The sequence below is a fragment of the Penicillium psychrofluorescens genome (genome assembly GCF_964197705.1).
Source record: "Penicillium psychrofluorescens genome assembly, chromosome: 4".
NCBI classification, from domain to species: domain Eukaryota; kingdom Fungi; phylum Ascomycota; class Eurotiomycetes; order Eurotiales; family Aspergillaceae; genus Penicillium; species Penicillium psychrofluorescens.
This window is the reverse complement of record NC_133442.1, coordinates 540123-557948: the sequence shown is the minus strand read 5'-3', so window position 1 is coordinate 557948 and position 17826 is coordinate 540123. Positions and strand designations below refer to the sequence as shown.

Genomic DNA, 17826 nt, shown 5'->3' with positions numbered 1-17826 from the left:
TGGCTCTCACTGCCCCGTTATCAAACCCCGCTCACTAAGCAGCTTGGTACGATCGAGACATCATTTCTATGCCGGACGGCAGGCCCGGAAATTGGATGATAATCGTCTCCGCGCAACATGGACGGGCATTGGGCGAGAGGATGGGGCTCGAGCCCCGCGTTGCAGGGTTTTGCTTAGCGAAATGGGCCTAGGCGACGCTAGCACGACTTAGGGGGTGATGCCACGGGGGCCGCCCGGTGGCTTCTGGAAGCCTTGCCCATTGCATCATTGGGATCCCATCCCTGAATTGATGGAGGACAGGAGGAGGATGGTGAATTGAATCGGCACCATCTCGGTCCCGAAGAGCAGACACGAGAAGACCCCCGAAGCAAATAAACAAATGCAAGCCCCCGTAATTGACGGTATCCCCGAACCAGGGACCGTACGTCATGATCCAATGAGGACCCCTGTCCGACCCTGATCTTTCCCGAATCCAGTTAAGGCTGTATCGGCAGTACCAAAACCCCCGTCACCGGGGCAGGAACTACTCCGTCAGGGTCTCCCTATTCTGACTTCCTGCCTCGTGCTTTCCCTTCTTACTCATTCATTCACCCGGACTTCTGGAAGTCGTCCTTTCCTTTCCTTTCTAGTCTTTGCCGTTCGTTCCAGGACTCGCCTGTAGTCATCCATTCCTTCCACATTCCAATCACCCACAGGACATACGCGAGTGCTCTGGAATTTAGCACCGCGCCACTCTTACCTCTCGCTCACGACCGAGTCGGTCGCTTTCTGACTCTGGATTCTATCGTTTGAACCGTCAACATGGCACACGGGCACGGCCACGGCCATCATCTCCACGCTCGCAGCCCCGAAGAGCGCAGCCCCGAAGGGTTGAACGAGCGCGACCCTGATTTCAAACTCTTTACGGTCGAGGACGGCAACAATGACCCCAAACCCACGGAGAATAGCAAACCCCAGATGGGTGTTGGGCCAGCAGTGCAGGCAGCTCCGGCAGCTCCGACAGAAAAGCAGCAGCCCAAGGAGACTGTGAAGAACCAGCCCGCCGAGACGGAGACCGAAACGGAGAAGCAGAAGCCTGCGAAAGAGACGGCGAAGGACACCGACACCGAAAAGGCCCCCGAGCCAACCGAAACGGAGAAGCAGCCGCCTGCGAAACCCACCGAGACTCAAAACACCGACAATGAAAACACCGAGACGGAAAACACTAACACGGAAAACACCGACGCTGCAAAGGCCAAGCCGACTGAAACGGATAATGAGAACAACAAGCCAGCGGCGGCTCCCAAGACCGATGATGCTGCTGCTGCCGCGATCACACATGTCTCCAACAATGACCCGAAGCAGCCAGCCGGGAACACCATGGTGACAACCACATCAAACAATGTCGGTGGTATCAACAACCATGTCGATGCAACGTCGACGCCTTCCGTCTCAGCCTCACCCACGTCCGCACCCAGCTCCAGTTCGAGCAGTGGCCTGTCCACCGGTGCGATCATTGGGGTGGCTGTCGGTGGTGTCGCCGGTGTTGCTCTTATTGCACTCATCGCCTTCTTCCTGATCCGCAAGAAGAGGAAGGCCCGGGAAGAGGAGGACGAGAAGCCATTTGGTGGCTCAAGTCTTCCCGCGCCGCCGCCGTCAACATCGGCTCCGCCGATGTCTGGCCCCAACGGTCCCTCGGCCGCTCCCCAGATTCGCACTGTCCCTAAGTTCTCTCCCGATATGAGTGCCAGCGCAGGATTCAACGCCAGTGCAGGTGGCCCTGCCGCCTCTGCACGCAACCTCACAGGCAATTCCTCACCAACCTCACCGCAAGACCCATTCCAAGATCCTGTCAATCCGTTCAGTACTGCTTCCACACCAGTCTCGGAGCAGTCAGCTGCCATTTATGGAACTGCTGCCGCTGCGGGCGCTGCGGGTATGGTGGCAGGTGCCGCCATCGGTTCTGAGAGAGACCTTCGCCGTTCGCCAACCGGGGAACCGCGTGGCCCCTCGCCCCCCAGCCCTGCTGGCAGTGCGGATGCGGTATCCATCTCATCCGGCATGATGGGTCCCGGCGGTGGTCCTTCGAATGTGTATCGCGTGCAGATGGACTTCAATCCGTCCATGGAGGATGAATTGGGTCTGCGTGCCGGTACTCTGGCTCGGATGCTTCATGAATACGACGATGGATGGGTAAGCTTTGTTCCTTTCTAAGTAACTTCATGCGTTTACATGTTCTAATTATCTCTTTAGGCTCTTTGCATCCGTCTCGATCGGTCTCAGCAAGGTGTGGTCCCACGGAGCTGCCTGTCGGCACGCCCTGTGAAGCCTCGCCCGCGCGGACCTCCTGGAGGTGGTCCTGGTGGTCCTGGTCCTCGAGGTCCCCCGCCGATGGGCCCCGGTGGCCCGATGTCACCAGGACCAGGTGGCCGTGGCCCTCCGTCCGCACGCTTCTACCCCCAGGAAGGTCGCCCACGATCCCCTGCCGGCCCTGGCTTCGGCCCGCCGCCTCCGCGTCCTTACCCTGGTAGCCGGCCCATGTCCCCGGCTGGGTACCCAGGTGGCCCGCCGCCCCCAGGACCTGGACGGGGTCCTCGCTCCCAGAGCCCCGGCCCCTATGGTCCGCCGGGAATGCAGAGACCCGTGATGCCCTTCGACCAGCGGTCACGAAGCAACAGTGCCGCCGGCAACGTGTCCCCGTCCAACGGCCCTCAGTCTCGGTCAAGCCCGCTGGCAGACGGGCCCATGCCTCCATCCCCAGCTCCCGCTCCTACAGGCGGCCTGCCCGCCATTCCACGGAACCCGACGTCTCCCCCAAATTTCTAGGTAGCGGGTATAAACAAAAGCACCGCCTTTTGACAGGGTCTGGAGACTGACTGTTCATGCAAATTTCCTTATAACAATGGCTGGCGCATTCCCTGGAGTGAATTAGTGCCCAGGTGGCCTTGTCAGTGCAATCCCCGCTGGACGGTCTCCCCGGTACTACGATTTGATCTTGTTTCAACCTCTCTTTCTACGTCCGTGATGAACGAAATCCCCCCACACATACTATCTTGTTGATTGTGGTCCCGTATAGACGGGTTGTTGTTGTCTTCTTTACTACTTCTTGTTCTACTTACTTTTCTTTCTATATTCACAGGTCTTCCTGTGCTTGGCTTGGGTTTTAATCCAGTAATCATGTTGAAACCCCCCACCCTTTTTTCCTTTTTCCTTTTTCCTTTTTCCTTTTTCCTTTTTCTTGTATTCTTTGGAAGATGCATACATACATCTCCCTGTTTGGACTCACGGATTGGTTTGGATTGGTTTTTTTTTTCTCCCGTGGATACATCGGACAGTGTGAATTGAGTTGGAATGGAAATAGCAGGGCCTTTCTTCCCTCTGTAAAATCTTGTGGAATAGACCTTGTGGCGACTTTTTGGCCCGTATCTAGATAATTCTATCTTACTTTATTCACTTTTCTCTGAGGAGTCGTCTGATGTTTCGGCTCGTGTTGTTGCCAATATCTACTTACTGTGCTAGTCGCACGAACTTGATCACCAACATTGGGAAGTCTTGATATCACAAGTAAAATTAATCATAGTAACGTAGCATATTTTTGTCTATGTACACACGATGCTCATGTTGGGTAAAGATATATGATAAATAAAACGCTCTAAGCTCTAGGTTCAGAAATGCGGGACACGCCCACTGGCCAGGAGGAGATTGACAATACTCATGGTACCCTCCCCGAGGATGAGACCCGAGGCCAAAACAACAACAGTCGACGAGGCAGCGTCGGCTTTCTCTGCGGCCTGCTCGGCGGGCGATGGGTCCACGCCCGCAGGGTGTGAATGTGCCTCTGCATAAGCCTCTGTCGAAACGGGGCCATCGCCATGGGCGCTTGGTGCATCGTGAGGAGGCTTGGAGTGCTCGCGAGACCACCACCAGGCGATGATACCGCCAATAGCGCGCGCCAGTGTGAACGAGGGGACGTTGAAAATGCCAACTGCAACGGCGATGCCGCCGGGGATCCACGCTCTCCAGGCTGGTGGCTGGCCGGCGTGCGCAAAGGATGGGGATGCGGCGGCAATCCGGAGACTGGTGATGCCCACGAAGATGATACCGGCTATCATAGATGCTTGCCAGGCCATATCCGGCAAGCCTTGGCCTGTGACCAGGCGCGCGGTGAAGATCCAAATGTACGCGGTAGGTGTCTGAAACATCTCCCCCGGGACCTCGTATACGCTGACATACATCTTGTAGACCGCGGTGGAAAGTACTGCACCGACGAGACTACCGACCACCTGGCCATAAAACTGGGCTTTGGGGCTCGCTCCGAGTAGGTGGCCCGTCTTCAAGTCCTGCATCATGTCGCCGGCTTGTAGGGCGCCGGACTCGGAAACTGCACCAGCCAGCAAGTTTGTGACTAGTGCTGTGCGGCGTGAAAAATGGGATGCTGGCGTCGCCAGTGAGAAGAGCAGTTGGGTGAGTTTGCTGATCCCAGATACTGGGTTTAGGTCTGTCTCCCCCAAAGCTCGCACGCCCATGATGGATAGAAGAACGGCCAGAAGAGTAGCCAGGCTTGAAAGAAGAGGAGAAATGATGTCGCCGAAGACAACGTGCATGCATATGACGTTCAATATGAGGGTTAATGGGAGCAGGAACATGACGGTGCGGGTGGAGATGAGGTGGGACGGCGGGGCGTCTTCGTCCTCTTCTTCGCCCACGGCGACACGGTCATCGAGACGCGCATGGTCGGAGTCGAGGGAAGAGTAACTGATGTATGAATGATCACGTATCCCTGATGGTTGCAGTCTCAATGCAACCCATCGACCAAAGCGCGTGGATCGGAGCTGGGCAGTCCATCTGGGCGCGCGGTTTACCAGCGGTTTGATAACCAGCCACCCAAGACTGACCAGGGAGTCCGCAAGCATGATGGCCAGTGAAATCCACACAATCCATGCTTTGCTCCCATCTTTCCAACTCTGCACGGGCCCCGGGGCCCAGCCGCGGGCCTTGGCCAACGGAGACAGAATGCCCCATCCCAAGACGGCCCCGAAGAGCATATGCATACATGTCGACGGGCCCATGATCATTCCTTGACCAACATAAGCGGGGGATGGGTTGAGAGTCCACAGCCAGTTGTGGGCAATTGTCACGCCGAATAGAGGAATGTCGCGAACCAACGGCACGAAGTATGAGAAAAGCGTCTGAGAGGGTCCATTAGCAAAGCTCTTGTGTATGTCAGTGACTGAAAAAGAAATCTTACATAAACAGCGGAAAATGCGAATGCACCGATGAGAATACGCATCTTCGACTGCCAGTCCTTCCTTTGAGCGGCGGCTTGAGCTTCGGTATCGGCATCTTGCAACAGGCGCCCCGTCTCCTGTGAGTCTTGTGGTCGGAGAGCAACACCCTCCGCCTCTTCCTGGTCCCTCGTCAACGGGCCTTTGGGTGTTGCAACCTTCTCATCATCTTTCCCAGCCCCGTGAAGGACCTTAAGCATCAGCGCAGAGGCGGTGCCACTCGGAAACCGTAACTTCTCCCGCACGATCACTTCCTTCCGCAGTGGTACAGCAAAGACCACACCGAACAGACACACTCCCAAGCTCCAGATAACAAGTTTCCAAAACCCTAGTTTCAACGGCCCCCCTTCGCCTTTCCCACCATCGCCCGAAGGCCCATCTTCACCGTCCTTGAGCAGAAACTCCATTGCGGGGATCACGCCGACAAACCCGCAGCCGAGGGGCATTGTACCCACCGCACCGGCTACAGTCTGGATCAAAACGTTCTCGACTGGCGTGAATGGAAAGGACAGGTACTTCGAGAGCACCTTGAAGACCGAAAAGCCGATCAGGGCCGAGGGCATGGCCATCGTGCTGATCCATCCCGTCTGCAGGCCGAAGTAGGTGTTGGAGAAGGTTATGAGGGCTCCAATAATGAGGCCAACCAGCAGGGACCGCGGAGTGAAGCTCTGGGGGGACGTCGTCTGCGCTGGATTCCGGGGATATGTCGGCGTGGGGCCTTCGACGGAGTCTCGTTCGTCGTCCGGGGACAACAAGCCTTGTGTTGGTGACCCATCGGTCGCAGGGTGGCGAGGTCTCGGAGCAGAGCTGCCTGCCATGCTGACGGACTGGTAGTTCATCCAGGCAGATCAGTCATGTCGACTTGGAGAAGAACAGAGCCGAAAAGAGCGACGGGGGGGAGATGACGGCGGAGTGGCTGACAAATGATGGCCGATAAGACAATTTAGTCAACTAACTATTCTCTACGGAGCTTATGTTCAGTACGAGGGAAGAGATGATCATAATAGTGAAACTGACATTAGTGAAGCCAATTGACGGGGATAAATGGAAATGTGAATATATATTGCGAAAAGCCTGTTGATTGCTGGCATATATCTGGCCAGGGGAGATGCATGGAATTGCCTTGGATAGAACCTCTGATAACGGGTTCAACTATATTGTAGGGCCTGAAAGTTGATCTGACCGAATTTTATGGCATACTAGAACTGCTGGTTTGAACTATGTCGGCCAAAAATTCCAGCATGACCTAGTGTAATAGACCGCTACAAGATAGTACAAATCACAGATTCCCAAGCCAGCTGGTTGTCATTCTATAGACAATGACTATCCTATTTAAGTACAAAAAGTTCGAATACTCATGAGATCCACCATTTCCCAACCCTAGTCCCAACCCTCACCACACTTAATACAGACGCAGTCGATTCCGCAGAACAGACAGATGCCGGCGCGAGATGGTGTTGTTGGCCGTACCATTGATGTGCTGCGTAAGATTCAGATGCTGCGTAGCATTGTTATGCAGGATAGACGTAGCATTCTTATGCTTGAGGTACTCCAGCAGCGCATTGAAGACAGAATCGGCCTCGACATGGCCGGCGCTGTTAACACGCGCCTCCTCCTCGGGTGCACGCTCAGACGACTGCGCCGTCTGGGCCCGGTGCCAGGACTCAGAGTCGGAACCCGGCGTCTGCGCGCGTGCGGCCTGCTCAGTCTCGGAGAGCTTGTCCTTGCGCAGCGCAACGTCATCTTTATTGTCACCCTCATTCTCGTGGATCACCACATCGTGCGTCTTGTCACAGGTGAGCTTCGCCCACACCTCGCTATAAGACAGCTGGCGGGCGGCACAGGTGCTCACGGCGGCGCGGTGCTCGAGCGGCGTCGACACAAGAGGCGGGTCAATGCATCCCGGTACTTCGTGAAGGGTGACCTTGCAGCCGCAATCTGGGTTGATCTCAACGTCCCCGGATTCGCCGTAATGGTGGTGCGAGACTAGCTCTGCGTCCAGCGAGACGTGGTTGACGAGGTTGCGCTCGTACAGGTACGACGGCACGGCGATGTTCTCGCAGCCACCGATAGTGATGTCGCGCGGTGCGCCGGCCTGCTCATAATGCTCGTATGCGCCCAGGTCGGTCGACGGATCACCGGGGCAGCTGGGGTAGAAGTGTGTCCAGACGCGGACCGTGGTGGTCGCGTGGATTGGAGCGAGGAGGGAAAGAATGGAGATAGCGGTCTGTGTGGTTGTTAGTTAGTATATCTTATGGCAGTAGTAAACTATACGAACCTTGGTATGCATAGCTGCTACGAAGTTCAACTTGAAATCGCGAACCAGATATATGATCAAGAGATGTACTCGAGGATAGAACAGGGGCATATAGACCTGAGGTCTCCTTCCTTATATCTTGTCCATCATTCCACCCCAGCTGCCTGTGGAATATTGAATGGCGGGCAAGAATGACTAGCGGTCAGAGATGTTGGGCAATGAAACGCGCCAGACACGTCCCTGACACTGGAAAACGATCTTCGCGTCATACTTGTGATGGGCAGGTAGTCACCGGAGCAATTAGCACCAGTAGATGACAGAGGAGGCGCATTCCAGCCTTTAAGGGGCTGTCAGATCAACTGTTGATCCAGGACTGGTGGGAACCCTGCCCTGCTCTGCCAGGTATGTGAGTCGTGTCCGTGCATTCCAGGGGGCGGCGGCGCGTCTATCAGAGTGCTTGAGAAAGGCTTGGATCTTCAGGGTATAGTGTTGTTCTGGTTCGAGGACCAAATGTGGGGTTGTGAATCATTTGATTGGCTCATAGCTGATCAATACTGATCGTAGAATATCTGCTAGTCCAGTATCAAGGTGGTTGCTGAACAGAGAACAAAGGCATGCAGCCGTGGTAAACGGAGAATCAATCCAAACCGATATCAGCGCTCTTTCTTCCCCTCTGCTTTGCCATTGGGAAGCTTGTAGTTCAAGATTTTCAAAATCGATTCACCCGTCTCAAAGCCACTAAACGTCTGTCGCCTCCCTCTGCTCTTGAAGGTCTGAATCTTCCGATCCACTTCCTCCAAGTCGTCCGCGGAAGGAAGCGAAGTGAGTCCCTTCAAGCGTGTCTGATCAGCAAATCCACTAGACCTGCTGCTGCTACGTTCCCTACTCGAGGGCTCGCTCGGCGGAATACTCTTCAAAAGAGACTGGTATGCATCCGCCTTGTACGGGTCGGTGGGGATATCAGCATCGACATCATCGGGAAGGATGCCAAAGCCAAGTTCGTCGATGGTTTCCGTGACCCGCTCCGACAGTGCCTCACGACTGTCACGGAGATCGGCCAGAGATGACGACGATAGAGGATTCAGAGCTACCAGAAGCGGAGGCAGAGATTTGACAATATCCATTCCGATTTCACCGAATCGCAATGCGGCGAAGCTGACCGAAATCATCAGACCAAAGAAGGTCACGGCAAATGCCCCGAGTGAAACGCCGTCTGGCACATAGGTTCGTGCCACCAACCACCAAGGCATGGATTGAGTATAGTAACCGTCATAGCGATTGTATCGAAGCCATGCCGTTACAATGATCGTGTAGTAGGCGTAGAGCGTCGGTGCGAGTCCCATCGCGACGAGGATTTTCCAGGTGCTGACAACGTCGTGGCCTTGGAGTTTGACGACCGATGCCGCTAGCGCAAGCCGCCTTTTCTTCTCCGAGATCACTTTGGTCGTCACAAACACAGGCCAGAAGAGTAGAACGCCCGGCAAGGTGCCGATACTCAGAACAAACAGCTTGCATAGGCGATAGAATAAGGTGATGAACGTCAACCACCACGGTTTCTCCTCCAAGTTCCCCCACTCCACTTGGTGGTCTTTGACTCCGAGGGATTCTAGTCGCCGGTTGTACTCCTTGACGGCTTTCTTCAAGCCTTTGATGCGTGGGTCATCGCTATGTCGCGTATAGCCCTTCAACAAGCGACGGTTGAATTCAATGACCAACGGCAGCGGGATTTTCTTGCTGATGGGGTTGTAAAGTTTTCGCGTGGATTGAACGAGAATGAGGGTCTCGTGGTCTGGACTAATCTGCGTGACAGCTTCCAGGCCGTCATAGATGGTTTCAAGCAGAGATCCCACCGCATTTCGTTTACTGTTCCCTCCTCGTTTGAAGGCTTCTACTTGATCGGGATGGACATGAATCGGCCGGCCGAATTCGATGACCGCCCTCGAGCGGAATTTATGCGCATGGAAGTAGTTCATTCCACAAGGAACGATTGACAGCCCACAACCCGGATCGCGGGCCAGCGCGCCGAGCGACATCAGAGCTGCGCCAGCTTTTAGGGGCAGCAGATTCGAGCGATCATGGCTGCCTCCCTCGGGGAAAATGCCGATGCACCCGCCATTGGAGAGCTCCTTGTAGGCCGCATCAAACATCTGGCTTTGGTCGACATGGGGAGCAATCTTAAAAGATGTCCCTTTGCGACCGGGGTCATTTGGAACAGGAGAGGCAAATGCTTTCTTGAGTCGAAGGGCCGTGCGCCCCTCGATCTCTTCGATCGAGGCCGTCATCGGTCCATCGGGTCCTTTGACGGTCAGCGAACCCCCCGACATGAACGGCGGCTGGGTGAAATCGGTGTCCACCCCATGAATCAGAGCGGGGTCACTGTGTGGGTGAGGTTGGTAGACGCTGCCTTTTCCCGGCTTGGTCAAATCCATGGACCGGACGACGGGGAGCGCGCCCATGCATGATGCGAGGGTTCCGATGTACGGCTCATTCATAGACTTTTGGGCGATTAAAAAGGACACTCGTCGATTAGCTTGCGACTTGAGCAGGTGCATCAGAATGCCCGAGTCGACGAACTGGTTGGCATGGGGCGCGGCCACGATCAGCACTGGGCTCTTCTCGGGGATCCTCCAGGCTCCACGAGGGTAGACCTCTCGGAAGAACAGGTCCAGACTCAAGGTGAAGAGCCACAGTACCAGATCGTACAGCCATGGGATCATACGACGGGAAGCCGAGCTGCCCGCCATAATCAATAATACGGAACGAGGTGAAGTGGAAGAGGAGAAAAACAGTGGGGCGGGAAACCCCACGTTCTTCACTTGATCTTACGGGCAAGGGGATATTCTTGCCCTGCAACAACAGGAAGTACATTACTACCGCACACCAAACAGACTATGATCTAACTACTCCTCCCCGTGGAACCCTTCGCAGTCCAGCTTGAACGACACAAATCCAGGCTCCAGGAAGTCAGGCAGGCACACGGGCTCGGCGAATGGGCCATCCTCAAACAGCACCTCGTACACGGGCTCGCCAGAGCAGTCTTCGTTGTTCCAGACAATCACACCCGAGCACCAGCCCGAGTAATGACCGATCAGGTCTGCGCTGAAAGAGTAGTTGTCGACGTTCCAGTCGCGGTTGACCGGGGTATTGGCGCAAGTCAGCGGCGTCGTGCTCACTTGCATCTGGGACGTGGGCTCGCCTAGGGCGGGTGCGCCAACATCGCACGTCTCCCATGTCTGGAACTGGACGATGGCAACGGGGAAGCCGGCCAGGACGGTCATAGGGCCCAGGGCCAGGATGGCCGCGGCGGCAAAGGTCTGTTTTGGGTAATAGAGTAAGTATACCATCAACAGAGATGAGGGGTGATATTTATTACCTGGGAGAAGTGCATCTTGGTTTGGGAATTGGGAGGTTTCTCGTGTCTGGGTCTTCAAAGAGGATCAGAGAGAGCTTCAATTGAGTTTTTTTCAGCTCTCAATCGCGTCCCTGGGCTTTAAGTAGCATTGCCTCTAGGGAACTAGCCATACGCGAAGATCATCAGGGTCGGTAAACATCCAGCCAGTTTTTCTTTGTCCGCGGTATGTAGGAGTTCTGAATGAGGCATTGATCTGAAAAGTCCGAAGGTCAGGCATGGGCAGACGGGCAAGGGTTGGAATGCGACGACCTGGGGAGCATCAGTGCCATCGAGGATGAGCAGATCGGTCTCATACAAGGATAGCCCGCACTTCTCAGGTCACACCGCACATACTCTGCAACATCCTGATGTGTTCGAAGGGATAGCCTTGGATGGTTCTATGTAGATGTCAATTTCCCTGTATCATCTTCACTGTTGAGCCGCATTGAATGCTAATTGCGAGAGAATAATGAAAGGAACTAGTTACTTAGTCCGTTCTAGTAGTCTAGACCTCTAAAATATCTTTTTGTTTACTTTCCGACTCTGATTTCGGCGACAATTCCCGGATCATCGCCCACATTGTAAACGGTTCTGCTGCGTCCCAGAACCCCTCGGGGCATGTCCGACTCCCCACTGCGGTGAAACCCTGCTTCATCCAGTAGGCGCTATTATTCTCTTTAACAGTGCGAATCATAATACGCACAGGGGACTGGGAGGTCTTCTCGCTAGCCCTTTGCCGCCGCAGAATTTCCTCTTCGCACAACCGGACCAGATGACCTGCGATTCCTTTCCCTCGGATTCGAGGATCTGGCGGGAGAGCCACAGTAGACAGCTCGTAGTCGCCGAGACAGACATGTTTCTGCAGGATCTGGTTGAGATCTTGGTCCACCCTGTCGGTCGTACTCATCGGCTCGTCGTGGGGTTTCCACTCTCCGTCATCCTTCCATTTCTTCATGCTCGCAGTGCCGATCACCTCGTCTGGCTGGTCTGGGCCGTTTGAAATAAAGGCCACCACGGTGAACCCGCCCTCCCCGAGTTCTTCGGCCAACGTTGAGTCGGTCTGCAGCCTTTTCTTTTTTGGAGAGAATTTGATTACATTGGTGTAGTTGACCATATAGCTAGCGTTGACCATGCGTGTGAGGTCGGACAGCCATGGTTGAGTGAGTAGCTCGGAGGACGTGACTAGTGCTGTGTGGAAGGTTGGCCGAGTCATTGTTGCGTTCTCAATTGACGGGTTTGTTGGGGAACGGGGAGGGGGAATTGTTTTTAAACAGCCTAACAAAAGCGGAATCCATCCGCCCAGCCAATTTTATTGATCAGTGAGTCACTAGGGTCTACCTCGCGTCGGCCTACTTGGTTTGGTTGGAGGGGCGGGTAGTTGCGCCATCCGGAGGGTCCAGTCGCGAAGCTTGAATATTTAGTTTTATTTTGCTACATATCTATATCAGAATGAAGTGCAGGATTTTACAATTAGATCACGTACTGCAATCAGTTAGCAGGGCTCTCCCCATTGGCATCGTAACCTTCAAACATACCGGGATAAAAAGGTATGGCACCTGCCTCTCATATTCCTTCCAGGCATCGCCGTACTTCTGTCGACATTTGGTGATATCCCTCATGGCTCGGTGGGTGATCGTGATACTGAAGAACACCGGATAGAACCAAGGGAACGGGCTGTGAAACCCGGTCACCAGACCCCATGAAAGAGCAAAGAACATATCACAGGTGTAATGGACCTTGCGAGCGAGTCCGTACCATCCATCCGCCAGGATAGTGTCGCCATTGTCAGCCACAATGGTCTTTGGATCGGAAACCTCTTGCCATGGAAGCTGCGGGAAGGTCCTTCGCTTTACGAAGGTGCCACGCTCCATCATTCGAAACGAGTTCTTCTGGCTGTTTGCCGTGTCCCAGACCCAGTAGACAAAAAGGTACGACACAAACAGCGCCGTTAGCGCATATCGATTCCACGCATATGTGGCCGGGTCATGATTGGCGAGATACAGCGTGCAGTGGCAGTATGACATTGGCACGCCAGCCATGTTCCAGAAGGTCAGCATGAACCCCAGTTTCTCTTGGTACATATCCCAAGTAGTTGTGATGAGGTGTTCTGCCTTGGCACAGGCGTTGGTATAGGTGAAGTGGGCCATGACCAGAAACAGAACTTCGCCGGAGACATAGCCGTACTGCTCGTATTGACGGGTGGCTGCGGCGCAGCTGAGACCAAACAGGATAAACCAAGGGATGCGCACTTCGTAGAACATCTTGAAATCGAGTATCCCTAGGCGCGGGTTGAGTTCGGCGCCCATGAAGAAGTCGTAGATCGGGTAGCCGGTAATACGGTGCTGAGCACCGCGAGCAAAAGCAGATAGGTAGGTGATGAAGCTGCAGAGAAAGCCGGAAATAATAGCCACAGACATCAGGGGCCCAAATTCGTCCAGAAAGGTGTAGAGCGGGAACAGTCCAGTGCCGTGCAAAACAGCCATGACGGCGATCGTCAAGTAGAAACTGGTATATGCTGAACAGTGATACTTCAGCTGTTTCCCACCCAGGTGGAGTAAAGGCTTGCCGTAACATGTAAACCCGGGCATGCATATATAGCATGCAGCCTCGAAGATAAAATATGCCCAGTAGATGCGCCAGGCCCGGACATGAGGGAAAGCGCCGGTGTAGACAAGTTTAACCAGATATTTCCCAAACGCCATCCAAGACTGGCTGGCCTTGGGCACAGGCCAATGTCCGTCATAGTAGGTCGCGCCAATCCACATGTAGTACATCAACAGAGGGAAACCGATCATGGCAGCCAGGTTGCCCAGTGAACCGCCGAACTCGAAGTGGCCTGAATAATCGACCTTGGGATCCATGCCTGGTCTCCATCCACCGGTGATATGCTCTCTAGCAAAGTCATCTTGGGGTTTTTGGTCGTTGTTGGCGACAGTCTTGCCATTGTCATGGCCCCGCCGGCCTCTGACAGTTGTCTCAGCGGCCATTGTCGTCCCCATTCAAACTGGCCAGCCTAGGGTACCTAGGGTACGGAAAGGAAAATGAATTACAAGAAAGAAATAATTTTAAACGATCCCCCGGGTCTTAAATAGCCTCGAATGAGAAAAAATGTTTTAGCCAAGGCTGACAATAATCCGCAATGTTGGTGAACAGCGCAGCGCTATACTATTCGGTCTTAGATCGGGCCCACTCGACCTGGGTATCTGTTGTTGCCTACGTATCCACTTATCGCACAAAAGGATTCCGAGTGTTTGGGGCTGTCTAGCACTTTGCCGTTGGTCGCCCGATCGCGTCTAAAGCCTGCTTTAAAATTATGTCGCCGTTGGTCAGCGTATATCTCGAAAGTGAATGCTGCATAGACCTGTGTGTAGTTACAGAGAACCCACCCCAATGAACATCGTCCATTTGGAGAGCTCATACAGTAGCATGTATTAATCCAGAAGCTAACTGTTGGTGGCTTGTAGTGTCGAAAATTGCGGGCATTGATTGCTAAATAAAGCAATATCAGCGTCCTACCAATCAACGAACGTATTTCGAAACGGATAGGGAACTCCTCTTATGCTCGTATTGCCGTATGCTTCCTATAGTTTTGGGCTAATTCGTTTAGTCTCTTCCTACGACGAAAGCGAGTATGCTCCGAAGGCACTCCGTAAAGACAAGATCACCTTTATATCGTTTGTCTTACATATCTCAATAGCAGGTACTAGTGATTCATAATTCTGCTTCACTTTAGACAGTGAACGAGCCTTGCTCACCAATATCCCTGCTCGAGTTACCCACATACACCTTGAAGGTGCCGGAGAGAGCAACACAGAGATGCGATAGGATAATCCGCGGCCCATTATTGCTTGAGTATCCTTTTATGGGCAAATTGCCGAAAGAAGACCTGTAGTCACAGTCGACAGCATATATTGAGATAAGTTTCTCGCCTTGCATTCTGTTCACAATTTGCTGATTTCAAGTTTCACATTTTCATTCTCCTTGCATCCGTGGATTGGAAGTTGTCCGCCATTGTGTCCAATACCAAGTACTATCCTCCTTTTTCATATATAATATTTCCGTCCTTCCCAGCCACAAACCTCACATCCCAGGTATCCTTGCCCACCTTCCCCTGCACAATCTCCCAGTACGCTTCCGCGTGTGCTTTGCCTCCGACAAGCTCGTATGGCACTGGGCCACCGCCATCCATGATCTGCGATACGAAATAGAACCTACTCCAACGCTAGTCAGTTACCAATCCACATCACCACGGCGACACGTTTTATCTGGATCTTCACTCCTAACTATGCTTCGGGGATGTTAAAAGAGGAGACGGGGGACTCGCCTGTCGCCAGCCGCTTTGCACTCCTGCTCCGCCAGCTCAACAAGGTGCACGAGTCCCGCTTTGCCCGCCGCTAGCGAGGTCGCGATTGGATTGGGGTAAAACGGCGTCACGTTGCCCGTTGCGATAAACACCCCTCCATGTTTAGGAGTAGCCGAGCCGCCCTCGCGAAACTTTTCCCATCCGCGCGTTGCTGCGTATAGCGCCGCGTACCCACCTGATAAGTTGATGGCCGTATCGTTCGCAAATGCCTCGGGTGGGACGCTGAACGGATCGCCCTGCTTGGGTGGAAACGTGAGGTTCGCCGCTATACACATTGCATTCGCCATTAGCCACTTTCTTCCCGATGATCATCCTACCTCTTCTACTTCAGGACCTTTCAAACCAAAAGAGGGGCATATAGGGGGATTTCACCGTTGTACACGACCACTTTCGGAAAACCCAGCTTGGTCTCGACCTCCGCAAACGCCGCCTCCACGGACTGCATACTCGCCACGTCCACCGTCACAGGCGTCACACCTTTGATGGCCTCCGAGGCTTGGGTGCTACGCCGTCCCAGCGCGACGCTGTAGCCTTGTGAGACAAATTTCTCCGCGACGGCGTGGCCAATCCGGGGGCCACCGCCGAGAATGAATGCAACTGGCTGTGTCATTATGATTCTTATGTTCTCACCTTCTATCTGCCTTTAGATAGAGCATTTGAGTGCGAATAGGTTAACAACAATCAGATAAAGCCGGCATTTATGCCTGGTCCGAGGGTGGCGACGGCCTCATTATGTATTAGTAAATGTTGTTCGGCTCGCGCTCAGTACGGATTTGCAAGGGTACCGAGCTCCGAACGCTTATCAACCTGCCCAGTCCACCCCCGCACTCCCCATGACGGACCCACATAGCTTATTTGGCCAAGGTGTCAAAAGGTAAAGCCAGAATATTTAAGAAGATATGGGAGAGATTTATGAGATCGATATCCACATAATTTGGGTAGATACAAGGTACAGAGGATCTTACAGAGGTATCAGAGGAATGGCTGTATGTAAAGTTTGATTAAACACCTTCCAAAGCGGTTTTTTATATCCTTCGATGATTGACTCTCGTATTGGACTTAGCCTCCCCGCTGCCTATTCGGTTTACATATTCAACGTTCAGTCCGCATCAGCCATGGGACCTACTAACGACTCAAGGTCGTCAGAAGCCTACATATAAAAACATTAACATTAATAATATACATCTTAGTTCCATGAAAACTATACAAAGTGGAATGCAACATTGGCATGGCCAATGTTGATTCAACAGCTATCATCTGAGTGAGTGACAGATTTCCAAACACGTCTTGCGCCCGGAAAAAGCCTCTTGGAGTTAGAGTCAGAAAAGATGTCTCTACACTGTCTGAAGATGGGCCTCATGAGCATTAGTGAAGAGCACACAATAGCGAGGTCAAGTTCAAGGAGTGTCCACAGCGCTTGCTTGGAGCCACTAGCTGCATTTACAATCAGTGTGGTTTTCGTGTGACCGAAAATGGAACTCACAAGTGACATTGTCTATGCTGTAGTATTTGAGCTCCAGTACCCGGAGTAGACTGAAAACGCAGACCCTAGTCAGGAAAGGGTGAGTCAACTAGGAGCCTTTCACGGTGTTGAATATACTTACAAACCACCGATGGAGAAAAGCCCAGTTAGCAGGATCTTCTGTTGAGTGGCGAGCTTTAATCGCCAGACAATAACTATGGGAATGCAGACAAGGAGAACATCCTCGACGAGCGATATTGCACTCATCGAAACAAAAAACGCTTCTTGTCCGCCCAAACATGTACCCTTGACGCTGACTCGGAGCCAAAAGTGCTGAGGTGGCCAGCATTGGAAGATGTTGACCAAAATGAAAGCTGCTCCCCAGGCAACAGTGAATATTGTGAGACACATCGTTGCAATGCGCCACCTTTGTATCAAGCCTAGGAGTTGTCGGAGAAGCACAATGAATGATAACTTGACGCAAACTTGAGACAGTGCCCAGAACAGCTGAGCGAGCCAAAACAACTGACGGTATGAGTGAGAAACGTACTCGAACCAGATCAATGATCAACTTTACCAGTGCGACACGGCCACGGATCTTCTGCTCTAGGCTCCAGATGTCCTTGCCGACTCCGTTGAATGCAGCTAGAAAATCACATCAGAAAACGCAACCTGAGGATCGACTGGTTGTAACTCACCAAGCATTGTGCTTGTAGTCACTCCGTAGCAGAATATCAGTCCAAGAGTCATAAGCAAATCCCCAGCATCGAGATGCTTAACCAAAAATGCTCGACTGTAAAAACGTAGAAGGAAGGATACAGTGGCTATGGCCGCCCCGACGGCAGGGACTACCACCAAAACCACTCGCCAATAGTGCGCACTAGCCATTCGAAGAACATGGTAGCATAATGCTCATAGATGGCCTTTTAGTTTCCTCGTACAAAGATCATAAGTTTGAAGTCCTCAGACCAACTTAACGTGAGGCTTAGATAAAGCAAGCAGTGTTGACATCATCAAGTGTGGCGATCTCGGCTTCGGGATGAGTAAGGCACGTTTACCAATGCAGAGACCCTCGCCAGGGCACAACGC

General features: G+C 53.2%; 8 protein-coding genes across 8 annotated transcripts; 1 reads left to right on the top strand and 7 right to left on the bottom strand.

The window, feature by feature from the left end:
* Positions 1–801: 801 nt before the first annotated feature.
* Positions 802–2805, top strand: PFLUO_LOCUS5928 (uncharacterized protein; the record flags this gene model as incomplete). Its single annotated transcript, XM_073783422.1, has 2 exons — positions 802–2172; positions 2233–2805. The coding sequence occupies 2 exons, from the start codon at positions 802–804 to the stop codon at positions 2803–2805; spliced, it is 1944 nt and encodes a 647-aa protein (XP_073639979.1).
* An 839-nt stretch (positions 2806–3644) lies between these two features.
* Positions 3645–6082, bottom strand: PFLUO_LOCUS5927 (OPT super; the record flags this gene model as incomplete). The annotated part of the gene is made up of 2 exons (XM_073783420.1): positions 3645–5168; positions 5228–6082. 2 exons carry the CDS (start codon positions 6080–6082, stop codon positions 3645–3647), a joined length of 2379 nt encoding a protein of 792 aa, XP_073639978.1.
* Positions 6083–6666: 584 nt separating this feature from the next.
* PFLUO_LOCUS5926 (uncharacterized protein) lies at positions 6667–7554 on the bottom strand (the record flags this gene model as incomplete). The annotated part of the gene is made up of 2 exons (XM_073783419.1): positions 6667–7491; positions 7543–7554. 2 exons carry the CDS (start codon positions 7552–7554, stop codon positions 6667–6669), a joined length of 837 nt encoding a protein of 278 aa, XP_073639977.1.
* A 620-nt stretch (positions 7555–8174) lies between these two features.
* PFLUO_LOCUS5925 (Glycerol-3-phosphate/dihydroxyacetone phosphate acyltransferase) lies at positions 8175–10265 on the bottom strand (the record flags this gene model as incomplete). Its single annotated transcript, XM_073783418.1, has 1 exon — positions 8175–10265. One exon carries the CDS (start codon positions 10263–10265, stop codon positions 8175–8177), a length of 2091 nt encoding a protein of 696 aa, XP_073639976.1.
* A 156-nt stretch (positions 10266–10421) lies between these two features.
* On the bottom strand, positions 10422–10909 carry PFLUO_LOCUS5924 (uncharacterized protein; the record flags this gene model as incomplete). Its single annotated transcript, XM_073783417.1, has 2 exons — positions 10422–10835; positions 10895–10909. 2 exons carry the CDS (start codon positions 10907–10909, stop codon positions 10422–10424), a joined length of 429 nt encoding a protein of 142 aa, XP_073639975.1.
* A 508-nt stretch (positions 10910–11417) lies between these two features.
* Positions 11418–12125, bottom strand: PFLUO_LOCUS5923 (uncharacterized protein; the record flags this gene model as incomplete). Its single annotated transcript, XM_073783416.1, has 1 exon — positions 11418–12125. One exon carries the CDS (start codon positions 12123–12125, stop codon positions 11418–11420), a length of 708 nt encoding a protein of 235 aa, XP_073639974.1.
* Positions 12126–12382: 257 nt separating this feature from the next.
* PFLUO_LOCUS5922 (C-24(28) sterol reductase) lies at positions 12383–13899 on the bottom strand (the record flags this gene model as incomplete). The annotated part of the gene is made up of 2 exons (XM_073783415.1): positions 12383–12394; positions 12448–13899. 2 exons carry the CDS (start codon positions 13897–13899, stop codon positions 12383–12385), a joined length of 1464 nt encoding a protein of 487 aa, XP_073639973.1.
* Positions 13900–15211: 1312 nt separating this feature from the next.
* On the bottom strand, positions 15212–15885 carry PFLUO_LOCUS5921 (uncharacterized protein; the record flags this gene model as incomplete). The annotated part of the gene is made up of 2 exons (XM_073783414.1): positions 15212–15540; positions 15648–15885. The coding sequence occupies 2 exons, from the start codon at positions 15883–15885 to the stop codon at positions 15212–15214; spliced, it is 567 nt and encodes a 188-aa protein (XP_073639972.1).
* Positions 15886–17826: the final 1941 nt, after the last annotated feature.